The sequence below is a fragment of the Belonocnema kinseyi genome, chromosome 3 (assembly GCF_010883055.1).
Source record: "Belonocnema kinseyi isolate 2016_QV_RU_SX_M_011 chromosome 3, B_treatae_v1, whole genome shotgun sequence".
NCBI lineage: Eukaryota > Metazoa > Arthropoda > Insecta > Hymenoptera > Cynipidae > Belonocnema > Belonocnema kinseyi.
This window is the reverse complement of record NC_046659.1, coordinates 52,201,065-52,217,581: the sequence shown is the minus strand read 5'-3', so window position 1 is coordinate 52,217,581 and position 16,517 is coordinate 52,201,065. Positions and strand designations below refer to the sequence as shown.

Here is a 16,517-nt window from a genome sequence, read left to right as displayed (position 1 = left end):
ATTGAGTCAAAGCAAACTCAAATTTCTTTATAAGCACTCGTCTTGTTCAATTTGTTCCTTAAGATCCCAAAATAGTATTTTTTATGGATATTTTCAGGATCTACTCAATAGTCTCAAGTAAGTCATTCAATCTCAGCTTGTCAATGTACGACTCGATTTCGTTGCTTATTGCATTTTGTTGCTAATTTTACTCGATTGTCCTCCAGCTAGTATATGATATGATTACCCTTTCGAATTGGCCGTCTCATTGAAATCGGTAATTCCTTGGGTAGAGCTAAAGTTATTTTAGAAAACAATCTAGCCCATTTAAAAAACAAACCCGAACTTGAAACGGAATACTCCGCATTCATGTGCGGGTAGTCTTTAACGACTCAAGAATCACATTTCTGAAGTCGCATTTGCATATTGGCCCGAAATTGCTGACTGACTTCATTTTAGTTGTTTTACGTTAGAGCATGCTGCAATTAATTTGTCTTCTAGCTAACGTTGACAAAATGTTCCGGCAGATTAAAGTAGATCCACGCGACTGTGATTACCAGCACATCTTATGGAATTCGCCAGAAGGTAAATTGGAAGCCTGGCGATCGATAACCTTTAAATATGGAATAACATGTGCCCCGTACCTGGCCAATCGGGTTGTCAAACGGCTTGTGAGTGATGACGGACCCGCTTTTCTTAAAGCAAATGCTATTTTAGAAAATAATCTGTATGTTGATGACATTCTCTTTGACACATACACTGTCGAGGAAGCTAGTGAGTTGCGAGTACAGGTTTCACACCTGATGAAACTAGGAGATTTTTATCTTCGAAATTGGACCTCAAATAATGAATCGTTGCTTTCTGATTGGCCACAAGGCGATCACGGAAGAGCTTATACTTTTTTGTCTGTGAAGGATATACTACGTTAAAATACTATGAATAATATTTCAATTGTAGGATCCCTTAGGATGGCTTTCACCTATTATAATTCTAGTTAAACGAATGATGCATAATTTGTGGAGTCGTAAACTAGACTGGGACGATTCCCTTCCTGATCGAACAAAACACTGGAACAATTTTTATAGTCAGCTAAGTAAATTTGAAGAGATTCAAATTCCAATAAGGACAGGACATCAACAGGCTAGCTTAGGATATGAATTGCATGGCTTTTCTGATGCTTCGGGGAGAATTTATTCCGGCGCAGTATATCTCCGCATTCTTCAGGTGAGTTGCGAGATACAAGGGGTTCTATTATTTGCTAAGACTAAATTAGCGCTAATTCTAACTGTCACTGTACCAAGATTATAGCTATGCGGTGCTAAGTTACTTCCAAATACTTTTTTCTATATTATAAATGTCGTGAAATTTAAAAATACCCCACTTTATTGTTACTCAGGTTCAACCATATTTCTAACCTGGTTAAGTAAACATCCTTCCACTTGGAAAACCTTTATTTCCAATCGGGTAGCTCAGATTCGTAATTTGCTTCAAAGTGCTAAGTGAAGACATGTTCGATTTGGAGATAATCCAGCTGACTGCTCTTCTAGGGGTCTTTTACCAGAGCAACTACTAAATCACCTTTTGTGGTGGGGAGGTCCACCTTAGTTATCTCATAATTCAGTGAGTTGGCCTTGCATCATAGCTCGACTTTCTGAAATTGTCGATTTAGAAAAAACATGCCCTCTTAAGGCACAATTTGTGCATCATATAGCAAGAGAAAATGTCCTTTTACAAACTATGGGCAATGGTTAAGCCTCTTTTCCCAAATTATCAAGAGTCACTGCATTTCATTTACGTTTTATTAATGCTTTACGTAAAAATATGGAAGGCGATCGGATTTTGAGGAGACACCTCAGTCTCTGTTACTCAAGCCTTCCAAAATAAAACGAGTATCGTTATTTTAGATACTCTATTTTTGAAACATCGGTTTCGCGAATGAATTTTGCGTTTTAAACAAGCTAGAACCTATTCTTTTTAATTTGCCCTTGAAGGCGTTAAATCCATTCTTGGATACTTTAGGAGTTCTACGCTTGGGAGGTCGCTGACAACAATTTTTTGGCTGCTCATCAGCGCTTTGCATCCCGTCGTGGTGTGCCGGCTCATTTTTATAGCGATAATGGTACGACTTTCCTGGGTGCTGATCGTGAGTTGAGACGTAACCTAACACAATTACGTCTATCGAAGGCACTTCTTGGAATTTTATTCCCCTGTAGCTCCTAATTTTTTAGGGTTATGGGAGGCAGATGTCAAGAGTTTGAGATACCACTTACGTATATGTGCGGACAATCACACCCTTAACTTTCGAAGAATTCACGACGACTTTCACTCGAATTGAGGCGTGTCTGAATGCTCGACGTATAGGGCCCCATTCCGATGAACCTGATGACTTTTCTTATCTTACTGCAGAAATTTTTTTAATAAGAGCTCCTCTTACGAGTCCTTCCGAACCCTCTGATGAGCTAATTCCTTAAAATAGATGAACTCGATGGCAAATTGTACAACTCATATCTAAAATATTTTGGTGCAGGTGAAAGGTGGAGTATCTGCACTCGTTACAACATGGTTATAAGTGGAGGAATCCTTATAATAATATTAAAATAGGTTCTATGGCGATTATTGGATGCGATACTCTCCCTCTGTCTCATTGGAAATTAGGTCGAATTATTAAATCTTACGCCGGAAAGGATGTTACTTTTTGAATTGCAATAATGTGTTCCTTTCAAATTTTGAATTGTCATACTGTATAGCGGCTGGCTAATCCATAATTTCAATTTCTGCAGCGTGGAACTCACAACACGTTACTTACAATCAAAGTTCAACTATAGTTCAAAACTAAAGTTGGTCTCATTGATGGCACGTTTTCCAAAAATTGTTCAGTATTAAAAACTAAAAAAATATGCGCTAATAAATACTCTTATTTTTTGGATTGAGATTAAGTTAATTCAGTTAACTTGAACCTCATTACATTTCCCATAGTTCCAGGATCTTTTTTTTTTAAAGAAGCAATTGAGACTAACGAACACATCAAAAAAATGTTATGTGACATTTCATGAACCTTCCCTATCTTAACAGGGCTGTAACGGTTTCTCTTAAACCCTCGCTACCTCCCAAAATCCTTAAGTAATAAATGGAGGAGCCCAAGCGTAAACAATTCATCAATTTAAATTTCTGCCACAACTACATTGTAATGATATGGAGATTACATCGCGTCTCTCCGATTGCCGGTTTATGTGTCACATTTCCCTATTTGAATTTGAGAGAGGGGAAAATGGGGTATATAGGAAAGGGGAAAAAAGGTCAAAGGTTTGCGTGGAGGGAAAAGGGTAACATCTAAAGGGTTGGAGAACAAAGATTGTGTCTGAGACGTAAATAGTAAAAAGTGCTTTCTCGAGAGTGGGAGGAGAAAGGTGATATTTCTGTAGTTTAGGGCAATAAGGCAGAATAGTGATATGGGAGAAAGATGTGTCTCGATTCCCGACACAGTTCGGCACACCAAAAGGGCGTAAGTGCTGGAAATGTGAGAAAGACAAGTAGGTTTGGCCAGAGGTATATAAGGTTGAGGTATAAGAATAATGTTTGGGCAAAGCGGCATGATCTTTAGAAAAACGGCATAAAGCTGGCTGAAATTTGTACAAGGTTGGGGAAAAGTGTCTTAAGTTTGGGGTAAAGTGGTGTAACGTTAGGGATAAAAGTTGTAATATGGGACGGCGACTGTGCCAGGTCCATGTGTGTTCACTGCATATATCAGGGGTCCCGAAAGTAGATGTTGTATCTACTAGCGATCCCGGGCCAATATGTCGGATCTATTCAGCTTAGACACAGTTAATCCTGGGTCAGGCTGCACCTGCGGATTATTTAAAAATAAATATAACAAGATTTTGGCAAAGAATAATGATATTAATATGTACTGTTTCAAACCCGAAAAAATCTGCCCTTTCACATTTATTTATCTTCGCTACTAGGGAATAAACAGATAAATTAATATTATTCTTTTTTTAAAACCTTTTCTTATTAAGCTGTCGGTAATAGCCTTGCTTATCGGATAAATATGAGTTTAACTTAAGAATATAGGATACACATTATCCTATATGCATAGCGAAATTTTTTCTGAAGAATGACTTCTATCTAGAAGAGATGTCCATAATTTAGATGTAGTAAACGAATATAAGTTGATGCTGCGCCATGTATCGAAAAATGTGAGAGATCTGTGTTATAAAAATCCTAATTTCAAAGAACTTTTTCTTGCTCACTTTTTTAGCAGGAATAAAAACCTTAAAAATATTGTTGGAATTTTTGAAAAATATTGTAACAGTCTCATGTTACATTTGTGTCACTTTTTCAGAAATAAAATGAAATATTCAAAGCAATTTTCCATGTTATAAATCTTCTCGAAAGCTGATTAAAAATATCATGCTAACTAAAATGAAAATCAATATTTAAATTGGAAAATTTTACGCCGACGTTTCTAAGAATTTTGAACAAGTAAGACTAAAGTTTCACACTGCTATAAAAGGGCGTGATGCGATGAGTAGAATTCAAGATTTTTTAATACCCTTGAAAGTTTCTAAAATTGACGTGCAATTTGGCAACTTTACATGAGAACGCCGATTTTTGGGAGAATGTAACTCATTGAATATTTTAAATTCAACAGTGGTACTATCACGATAATACACAAACAGATGAGTCAAATTGCATCTAACTTCCACTTAATGTGCTAAATCCAATCATAATTTGGTCGTGTCAATGAACACTTCAAAAATCATGGTTGATTATATTTATAGAATTAAACATCTATTATGTTTAAATTTTGAATAGTGCATTATTGGAATCAGTAGGTATAAGTTAGTCTGAAAAATATGCTGTTATCATACTGATAATTGTGGTTTCGTTTTTTATTCATTCAAAAAATTCGGTTGATATTTTTAGCTGTTAAATTGTTCATTAAACATTTTTTATCATAAAAAGTTTAAGTTTTGAGTATATGAGATTTAAGATTTCTAGATTATTCAATTTCATTTAAGTCGAAAATACATAGTTACATTTTTAAATCATCAGTATTAAATTATTATCCTAAAATGATTTATTCTGATCATGGTTTATTTGCTGTGCCTTAAACTTAAAATTTTCATTTTTGAATTGAATTTTCTGAAATATATACTTTGAAAATATCACCTTTGAGCGCATTTATTTTAGTTTAGTTTTGAATCATTGACATGAAAACTAGTTTATTTATTTGTTAAATGACTAGGAAAAGTTATTTAAAATTTAGGAATAACCTCGAATTTTTGTTAGATTTGAGTGACTATCCGGATTCAATTTCATTCAAATAAATCTGATAAAATATGACCTTTTATCATATTTTTATTTTTTTGCAGTACTCCTGTGGAAAGGATAAGGACAATGACATTCGTTGTAATGGCGCGAATGTTGCTGGGAAGCATTGTATTTTCTTCCACTACCCTAACGAAGTTTTTATTAAAGATTTAAGTGACGTAAGTCTAAAACTTATTAAAATTTATATAATACTACGTGGATCACAGTTCGTCTTCTTTTTAATCTATTCATCTTTTTTCTCCTTCAATTTAAAAAATGGCTACATCGAGAATTCTGTCCCCTTTTCCCCTTTTTTCACCAGTTACGATTTTCAAGAATAATACATAACTGTTTAAAGTATTCAAAACATGACGCTTGCAAAGAGATTCTTCTTAATAATTCAACTAAACTCAGAAAATAATCAAATCAGAAAAAAAGTATTCGATGATAGGTCGGTCTGAGACATCAAACATAAAAAATCGATAAAAAAAATACCTAACCGAAAAATGTTGCGCATCATGACCCTAAAAACTATCATTAATTTGGAGTCTATCTGTTGCTAAAAATGTATTATAATAAATTTATGAAGTCTAACTAAGGTATCAAAAAAATAAATACATGAGAATTTTTAAATATTAGTTTTTAACTACAATCTTCCTTTTTAGCTGACATTGAAAAATGTATTTAACATTTAAGAAGTTTTAAACTATCAAAATAAATATACTTTCTAACAATAAAAAAGTTAACTTTAAAAAAAACTACCCTTTTTCTAACCCAAAATTCAACGAGTCGAATGCTGTTGTGAACCCGGATACTGTCAATTAAAAATGTGTATATGTTTTTGTCTTGCTTTGTTAGAGTGAAAAAGGCGTATACGTCAATGGGAAACACCTAAAACCACATAGACTTATTAAGTTACAAGAAAATGACCTCATAGGAATAGGAACATGTAGGAAAACCTCGAATGATTCAGGCAAATTTATTTATCGTCTACAAAAGCAGGTACACTGTTTTACATTTTAGTCATTTTGTTTTTGTATGATGTGTACGAAAATTCAGTCTCTGATTCTAATTTTTGTAACATGATACAGGCGGCCGTCGATGTTATTGACGACAGTCTGTTTCCAGAAGTTCGAAAACGAAGTTTAGAATCTAATGGAGATCATCAACCTTCTAAGATTTTAAAAAACTCTGGTGAGTAAAGGGGTCATTATTTAAAAGAATTGGTAGAAATTTAAACAATTTTTAAACTAGGAAAAATTAGTTCATTTTTCTCTCCGGTTTAAGATGGTTACAGCCCAATACTGCCATCCAAACTAAAAAGATACATAAGTGACATTTTTATGAAAAATGAGTTTTTGGTCTCTTTGGATTCGTAAGAGAAAGCTGCATGTAACTGAGTTAATAAATGTTATTAATGATTAATTATTTCAAAAAGTGATTTTTTATAAATGAGGAAAGTCGAAAAAGTTAAAAAATGCAACATAAAATGATAAGCTAAACTTTTTGCGTGGCCTGAAATACAAATGAAAAAAACCTTTAAAAATCTCAAAAAACTTGGTCTTTTTTGCCTTGTAAAAGTGACTGTGTGCGATGCGAATTTATAAACAAAAAGAATCGCTTGCCCTTACGTATCATTCATACTTGTGAAGTAGTACGGGCTCTGATTGGAAATCCAAAGGAAATAAGTCCTCGTTAGATTCGACTGTACACTAGCGACGATCGTTCGGGTAAATTCGGGACAGCAACTGAACACAAAGTGTTCCTTCCGAATGTTTTGCTGTACTTTGAGGCGACTGTTAAAAAATTGCAAATCCATTTTCTGATAAAAATGGTTTTAAAAAATCAATTTCATCTTGCAAAATATGAAAAAGTGCATTATCTTTATTGAATAGTCTGCACGGGTCTGTCCTGTTATATATTATCAGTCACGGATGCATTTTTGTAATAGAATCAAGTGATTTGATAAGAGCAGTGTGCCTAATTTAATATATTGGCAAAAAGATAGTTTTTTAGCACCGTCATCTGCAGACTGGGTTGTAGTCAAGTGCATGCTGGATGAACCTACTCCTTAAGGTAGGATTTGAACAACCGGGACCTCGGGCTCTTTATGATTTGTTTTCTTCTTCAAACTTGTTCTCTTGCGAACCCAGTTTTTTCATTTAGCACTAGTTTTGAAATCTTTTCATTGGTTTTGTAGGTAAACTATTAGGAGCATAGTCTAGTTTTAAATTCGCCATTACCTCGATGTTATTCCCGTGTTCATTCTCTAGCTCTGCCTACCCTAATTCTGCTTTGTTTGAATGCACGGTTCTGCATTTATGTAGTCTGAACTCCATAAGGATATCATTGGAAAACTGCTTTTGGCATCGATAACTTGCTGCAGTTTGTGGTATGAACTAGCTTATAGATTCAGGTCAGCCATGTATAGAAGATGGGTCAGTCAATAACCATCCTCATTATCATGTATTTTGAACCCATGAGATATGCCGTTTGGTGTTTTGCTCAATGGTTTCAACGTTAGACAGAAACATAATGCACTAAAGGAGTCCTATTGCAAGATACCCCTTGTAATGCGTATTGATCTAGTTGTCGTTGGTTTTCCATGATCAAAATACTTGACTCTTGTACCCCAATACATTATTGCAGGACATAGAAAGTTAATGATGTGGGGGCGGACTTTGTGAATTTTTGAGATTTCAAGCAAATAGACATGATGTACGGAATGAAATGGTTGCGTGTAGTCAATTTCTGCCATTTGCAAGTTTCTTTGATGTTTAGGAACTTATGTCGTGGGAACCGTGCCTATGATTAGTAAGTCTCTACGGCTACACGAGTTTTTACAACACCCTTTTTATTCTTTTGTAAGAATTGAATTCTCTTTGCAGTGAGAATATACCTTCTCTGCAGGATGCACAGCTGTTTCAGGTACTTGTACAAGAAATTGTTAATCGTGTTTGAACCTGTAGCTTTCCATTTACATAACCTTTTGAACCCCGTTGAAAGATCTGTATTTGTAATATTAGTACCATGAGGACCATGCAGGGTCTTAATTGCTTCTGTTCGTTTTCCCCCAAACCTGACCAATGGTTAGCCGTGGGTTCCAATTGAGGAACTTTGTTGTCGGGCTGGTTATTTTGCTGTAAACAGTTGGTGGTAGAAACTTCTTTTATGTGCCTGAAAGTTTCGATTTTGTTATCTTCTTGCTTTCTGGTTCTATTTGCTTTTATTATAATGAATTAATTGAACCAATTTGAACCTTACTTTGATGACACATATGTTCTTGTGGCTAGCTCGGGGTACATCAGTAAGAAGAGTCTATGGTGTTCTCTCCTCACTAACAATGGTATACCTAAGATAGCGGTCAAAGTCATCAGAGGAAAATTCAAGCCCTACCGCTATACCAACGTGATAGCACCTTCGATAGGATAATTATTTAACTATTTGAGAAGTTGTAGGCTCCGGAGTCTACGATCATAGTTCTTTGCAGCAACCAAATCCTGACGAAATCGGAATGTGCACGTCATCTACTGCGGCTCCTTCTGCCCTAAACGGTAATCAAGAATGGGAAATTTACGCAAGATTACATCGTGACACACTGTTCTTTGGATTCCGGCCTCTAGCCTCGGATAACCTTAAGCATCACACGGGGCTGTTGGTGGTGAAGCTTTCACTTCTGGATACTTTTTAGGGCTGATTGACAAATGAAGCTTCCATATCTTCAAGGCAGCCGATTATGAGAACTACAAGATCAGGCTTTGCAGCACTTATAGGAGGAGTGGTGGAAAACGAGAAATTCTAGTAGATCTTACACTGGTCCTCCACAACGAACTCCAGTTTCCGCTAGGCGTATGGCAATACTGGCGTTACACTAACATTATAAAAGTGCCGAAGATGGTAATACAACACTTTAAGTGTACCATTGTGTCTATGTAATTCGTAGCGTTAATACTTTAAGTATCTACTGATAATATGACCAAGTGTTTCTGATTCTTGCTCGCACGTTCAGCAGTTGATATCGCAGACAGGAATTCGTTGTGCACTTGCGGTAAAGTAAGATGTCTATACTGACGTCTTGACAGGCTAAAAGGAATACCTCAATCTTCAAACTCAATCCAGTGGACTTAAAAAACACTTTGGGCAGACCTGTCGACTGCTTTTGTGTACGTATAATACCGTGGAATGTAACGAGAAGTAGCTAGACCGCATGTTTGTTAGTGAAAGGCAATGTTCTGTTTCCTGTGCACGACTTTTAAGCACTAAAGGTGATGCTAGGCCATGTGTAGTTTCGCTGGAATCGAATGGGCCACCAAGCTCTTCTGTGGTATGGTATAGAAACGCCACAGCATTGACAATTTCATGTTGATGTAATAGTCGCATAATAGAATCTGTGCTATTTAGTGAGCAGGTTTGAGGTAGAACCGTTCTTCGATGAAGACACTCCAATCTCAGCAAGCCTCTAACCCCTTTATCTCAACGGAGGTATATAGAGGTGATAATAACGAATTTCGATTTCAAAGTAAAATTCTACTAACTTGATCAGGGTTTGAAACAAAGATTTGAAACCAAAACTTGCAAGATGTTTTCACGTGGCCCATTAGTATGACGGTGAGATCATGGGAGCAAGGAGAGGGGAAGAGTTAGTGAAAGGGAAAAAATGTTAAACAAGCGCGTGTGAACGACATGAGAGATAGGCTGTGTATGCTCCTTACGGGGGATATTTTCACAACTAGGCCGGTTGGTCCTTGAATCAATAAAAATGGAGATTTTTCTATGTTTTTTTTACCTGGGCTTTGGTGGTTCGAAGTCCATCTTAAACTGTAGGACCCCTCAAAGAGGCTAATTTCCTCCAAGTGTACGGACTCCATGTCCAGGGGAATAGCCTTGCGAAGTTACTAATCGACCTGGAGAAGACTCAAAAATGAGTTAGCGATTTCCTGGCTTCTACTTTTTATGCACTGCCTTGAGTTACCTCATTGTAAATGATAAATTAGAAAATTGCGTACTTAATGGTCTCCATTCCAATTTAATAAATGCAATTTATAAGAATTGATATTTAAAATTCTTTAATGTTTAATTTGTTATATTTTAACCGTTTAAAGGTTAATTTTTTTCAACTCAAGATTAAAAATATTAAAAAGTAATATTAAATACTCTGAGGACTATAAACATTTATCTCGTGTATTTTTTTAGATTACATAGAAATATCGCCAACAAATGTTTCCGTGGCTGAGGGCTTTGGATCAACATCGTTTACATACAATATAGGCAACTGTTTTCCTCAATCAAGTTTCAGTGGACGCACAACAGGAGTGCAATCAATTCCTTCTGTTCCTGCGAAATCAGTATTAAGTGAGGAAAACCTATCTACAAATTACGATAACCATGAAAAGTCTCTAATGCCTCCGCAAAGTCCTCCTATTTGCGAGTTTTCGGGAAGTGACACTGATACAAATAGTACTATAATTTTGAATAATAGTGGCATACTTAGTGAAGATGAAGAGGACACTTATGAAATTGAAGAGCTAAATAGGAATAAGATTGCAGTCAAAAAAGAAACAGATTTGATCCATAATGTAGTAATCCTTCTTGATAATGACAGTGATGCAACGAAACTTTCTGAAGAAGGAAATCGATTGGATGAAATCAACTATGAAGACGATACTACTTTTGGCAGTGACACTGAGGAAATTCCTTATCGCAATGTCAAACCTCTTCCTGTCGTTTTAGATTTAGATGATGCGACTGACATTGAAGAAGAACTTCCAATGGATAAATCTGAGAAGATTGATGAACCGGTGGTAATAAATATTAACGTAGATACACGTGAAGTTGCTAATAATAGGGCTGATAATCCTGAGGGTAAACTAGAAACCAGGATCCCGGAATTGATCGAACTTGATTCAGAAGATTCCAGCTTAGAAAACGGTTTTTCGAATTCATTAATCAAATCTAAAATAAAAGGAGAGGAAGGCTTTGATTCGGAAGGTTCAACTGATATTGAAGAGGAACTTCCGCTGGTTGAATCCGAAACAGCGTTTGTTATCGATTTTTTAGATTCCAATGAAAATTTTACAACTTCAAAGGGAGATTTGATTAAAAGTTCTAAAGTTCCTTTTGTTGTTCCAAGGGAATTTGTCAAAAATAATACAAAAATAGATTTGAATCTGTGCAGGAGTCAATCTGATGCAAAAAATTTTATTAGTAAAAGTATTAGCAGCATTGACCAGTCTTCAGTCGAAGATTCGAGAGCATTAGTAAAAGAAAAGGTAACAGTACAAGAAGCGAAACTGGTTGTAGATAGGTTTAATACAGAACCATCGAAATCTATTATCAAATGCGGTTATAATAATATAATTGAATCTAAAGAAACTGCTACTCCAATACCAGATGAGAAAGTGTCCACGTCGGAAACAGAATGTGATAAACTCATATCTCAAATCCTGGAATGGAATGCTGTTGATTTTCAGGTAAATTATTATTTTTGTTTTCTTTTATTGGCATTTATTAAATTGTTAAACAATCTGAGATGTACATAATAAAACCCTTTGAGAAGCCAATATCACTAAAAAAATTGTTTTCTTTTTTCATAGATTCGTACAACTGGAAAGAAGTGTCCAATTCTAAAAAGCTATAAGAGTTATGAGCAATATTATGAAGTACTAAAGTCCCATTTAATATTTGAGATTGCATATAAGGTAAAGAAGAATCTAGTATCTGGCGATAAACATTCTATGTAAGTTAAAAATGCACTCTATTTTTAAACACGTGCTTCTAATAATTTACTTATTTAGTGCGTACATTATTGGATACAATAAACGAAACAGATATCTCAGTAAAGATTGATAGATATAATATGTTTGAAGTTCTGTATAGGTTACTGGATTACTAAATAATTTACGTTTTATTTAATAGATTAAAATGTGACGTTGTAAAAAATTCAGCTTCAAAAATTATAATAGATGGAACTAATTCTTGTATGTTAGCTTTCTATGTGTACATAAGAGTTGACCACCCAGCCACTCGTAAAGTGCCTGCAATCGGAGATCTCGTGCGCCTTGAAATATCATGTGATTATCATAAATACGCAATTCTTGGTTACGTTAAAAATGTAACTACTATTAACCCAGACAGTAATTGCATTCAAGGTAAATATGTTTTGAGTACTGTTTTGAACAAATTAATGCGCACATTATAGTAGTTTCAAGTCTCCTTAAGATCCAAGATAAGGAATTATAAATAGACTAAAAAAATTGAACTTTAAGAAAATTGATTAGATACTCCCAAATCTATACATACTGTGAAATTTATGGCGCTAAACGTACTTTAATTTCTTTAGTAATCTGTGCAATCATGACAAAGTTTCTGGACTTAAATATCTACATGAGTACAGTTTCGGGGCTTCATGTGGTAACTGGATTACTTGCTCCACTAAATATGATGCAGGCATTGACAGATATTAAATCATCACGACTCTTGCCTCTGATTTTAAATCCAGGAAAAGAAAATTATCCAGCTCGTGACCCTTTAGAAGAAATAAAGCTGTCGCCATCCGCTTGCTTAAAGGTATAAATATACCAGGGTGTCACATAACCAATTACATGTTATCATGTGGGCAATTTTCAAATAGCTAAAGTTTAACAAAAGTACAGTTAGGCATACCTTTTTTGTAATAAAGTAGTCAATTTTGAGCTTTCTTGTGTGTTTCTGGATACACTTTCACATATTCAAAACGTGACAAGATTAGTTACCATTTTTGATCGGTATTAGCTTGAAGCACTTTAAGCAATAAAATGATGCTGTTTGAATGGAAATACTAACATACTATCTGTTATAATGCGGAAAAAATAGAGTTTTAGTTTTTCACTTCAATCGATAGCTTTCAATTTTCTCTTTTATAATACAAAATATTATTCTTATATCTGAAAAATTCAAATTGATATTAATCTGCAAAGTGAGGCCCTCTTATGTAGTTCCTCTATTGGAACCTCAGTGGGCACAAAATTTGGCGACGTCATTACGACATCTTCACGACAACTTTACCATATCCTATGTCCATGTTAAGATGTCTTTACAATATCCTAAAAACGTTGTATGATCTGTCGATGTCTTCACGTTATTGTGAAGACACCGTAACGACACGGACATAGGATGCCATAAAATTGTCGTGAAGATGTCGGAACAATGTCGTCAAGACGTCCCCAAATTTTAAGCCCACCGGGACGTCTATTAAATCGCTCCTACTGCAAAATGAAGCTATCGCGCATTAGAACTAAATGATATTTCTAAAATCTTAAAATTGATCAAATCTTCGTAAGTAATCTGACAATTCGGAATAAACTGTGGGCGGAGCCTGAAATAATAACTAAAGCATGCCACAAAAGAAGACAAAAGGAAAGATTTTTTTTAATATCATAGAATTTGTAGGTTTTATGGGGTAAAAACGTCTCCTAAATTTAGCATTTAACAAACAAAAATTCTGTAAATAATATTATTTGAAAAATATTTATAAACCAACATAAAATAATATAATATAAAATACATAAACTGATATAAATAAATATACATATATGTGACGTTCACCGAAGAAAGGGGGCTTACTCTGAAAAGTAAGATTTTTCAGGGCGAGCGTCACATCTATAAACCTTACCAATTTTATGAGGACATTGTTTTAAAAAAAGTATTATCTTTCCTTTTGGCTTGTTTTTGGACATGCTTTGATTTTAGATGAACCGAATACATATATTTGGTTCGGGTTTGCTTCCTTTGGAATCAAACCGAAGGGCCTATGACAGACCCACCGGACGCTTCCTCAGGTTACGGATAGAGGGTCCCTGTGCCAAGGATTTCTGCTGAATATGGTTACAATAATTAAGCAGTCGCAGATAAAACGCACAGAGCACTTGACAATGGGTCGGCAAATACTGCCGATCACTCTACAGTTCGTGGTGCTGATAATAATTTAGATGGAAATACGACGACGAACCGACAAAACGCTCGCATTGAGTGGACAAATCGACTTGAGGATGACCTGCTGGACTGATATGATGTCAGCATTACACCTATTTGCGGACACTTTATGGTATGTACACTCTTTGGTGTCAGAAACAGCCAGAGCTTCAGTGCGTTTTGCATCAGCCTTTACGAAATCAAGCTGCCTACCTCTGAAAAAATGGATATGAACGCAGAGGGCTTCCTCGACCGCTACATGAACAAGTCGCGGAAGAAGGGGATGAAGCGACATTAACACCAACCGCGGAAAGCAGGTACCACCTGAGAAATCATAGCGATATCGAGGTGTTCAAGAATAAAAGGTTGGGCCAAGAATGCGTTCCGTATTCAATGTATGATTAACTGTATAACATCTGGTAGGCTGCTTACGGAAACGTTACGAAAGTTCGCATACTGAACAGGAGTTTTCATCAATTCCTGCCGAACAGGTAAAGAAAACACTTGGGGCACGACGAACTTCTCCGCTACAGGGGGAGATGGTATCATGGACTTATGATAGAAGAAGTTCATTTTTTCACGCTAACTTCTGGCCCGCATCTTTGCCAGATATTTAAAGCTCAGATTCCTATTCTGCAATGGTTGGTGTTAGGACGCAATATACTTCTACCGAAAAAAGACGTGCGTTATTCCATCTATATGTCTTGCTTGTAAGAGCCCAAATAAAGAAAGCTGAGGTTGCAAAATTCCGCCAACAGCTTCTTTCCGGAAAAATGTAGGAAAAATTTGGCAGAAAATGTAGAAAATCAGCCATTTTTGAAAAAGCTTACTCTTGCTTTCATCAGATCATGAGGACTTAATTCAGGTACATATGGTTTCATTTTCGAGTGCCAGGATGGTGTCATTTCTACCTTAGTATATCGCGACCGCATTTTACGTCAAGAAGTTCCCAGCCATAGTTACAGAGCGTGTCGTATGCACACGATAAGTGCGCAAAGCGGAAAGTGCCGAATTTTCTGGAACTGCGATTTTCAGACAGCAGTTTCGACTGGATACTCGAGGCCTAACATGGTTTTCAAGGGCTTTAAAAACGAACTATACGGGCTCCGGCCGACTACATCATCACAGCCAAGCATAAGAAAAATGAGCATAGGTATCGAGACCTTAAAAGGAAGCTTTTGCGTCTGTTCCTGGAATAGTAGGATAAAATGAATATCCGTTTAATCGTTTCTCTTGAAGATAAAAAGCCATTACTGGTTCTTAAGCTCGAAGCCATACTCGCGTGCAAAAAAAACACACTGATCCACTTGCGAGATGGATGCAGAGGACAGTCACCCGTTGGGTCGCTCCATGTCTTCAAGACGTACGAGGTGATTTTTCGCTATTATACTGAGAGCCAATAACACTGAAACAATTTTTTCAACTATTCATGTGCCGAAAAGCGCGGGTCTATTTTAAAAAACCGAATGGAAACGAAATGAGAATGGAGCCTCTACAAATCACCCGTAAAGACTCCATTGGGTCCCCATTCGTTTCCTTTTTTAGACACTCAAAAAAACAGCAAGGTCAACTTTTAAACTGTTGAAATTCAGGTTCTAAGTTAAATTTTCTATTAGAAACTCACGTAGTAATCGCAATACTTCTATTCGCAACGTTAAAAATGTAACAAAAATTTCATTAATTTCTGCTGAAGGTGACTTCAAACGCATCCACAATAGCTTAAGTAGTATGTTTCGCGCGAAGTTTAAAAATAAAATTCTCTCTCACTTGCATCGCAGCGTTGTTGTCTGGGGTTTCCACTGCGTGGCGCTAGCATCCAGACAAAACTCTTAAAGTTACCGACGGAACGCTTATTAACTGATACTAAAAGAAGATGCACTTGAAGTCGCGTTCGGCCCATGTAAATCACAGGTATTTTATTTTTTTAAGTTTTTAACGCTGCAAGAAAAAGTATTGCGATTACTCCGTGAGTTTGTAATGCAAATTTGAACTAAGAATCCGAATTTCAACAATTTAAACGTTGATTTTGCTGTTTTTTTTTAGTTTTTTTAAAAAGGAACCGAATGGGGAACCAATGGGGTCTTAACGGTTACTTTGTAGAGGCTTCATTCGGTTCCTTCGGTCCGCCAGGATTCCCATGACTTCATGTTACAATCCTCAATTTAAACCAAAGGCGGTTCGTTGGGTCTCTTTTTTTAATTGGTCAGGCATTGATGAGGGCGTACCTGTACAGTCTGTACAGAGACCGTGCAGGGAGCTGAAAGAACTGCGCACGG

At 36.0% G+C, this 16,517-nt stretch overlaps 1 protein-coding gene across 2 annotated transcripts in view; it reads left to right on the top strand.

The window, feature by feature from the left end:
* Positions 1-16,517, top strand: part of LOC117170272 (probable helicase senataxin) — a 128,668-nt gene that overhangs the window by 76,078 nt on the left and 36,073 nt on the right. For both annotated transcript variants that reach the window (XM_033356932.1, XM_033356931.1), the window contains exons 3-9: positions 5,355-5,471; positions 6,151-6,294; positions 6,384-6,486; positions 10,486-11,762; positions 11,886-12,028; positions 12,208-12,440; positions 12,632-12,858. In XM_033356932.1, coding sequence (XP_033212823.1) covers positions 5,355-5,471; positions 6,151-6,294; positions 6,384-6,486; positions 10,486-11,762; positions 11,886-12,028; positions 12,208-12,440; positions 12,632-12,858 — 2,244 coding nt within the window. The remainder of the gene's footprint in view (positions 1-5,354; positions 5,472-6,150; positions 6,295-6,383; positions 6,487-10,485; positions 11,763-11,885; positions 12,029-12,207; positions 12,441-12,631; positions 12,859-16,517) is intronic.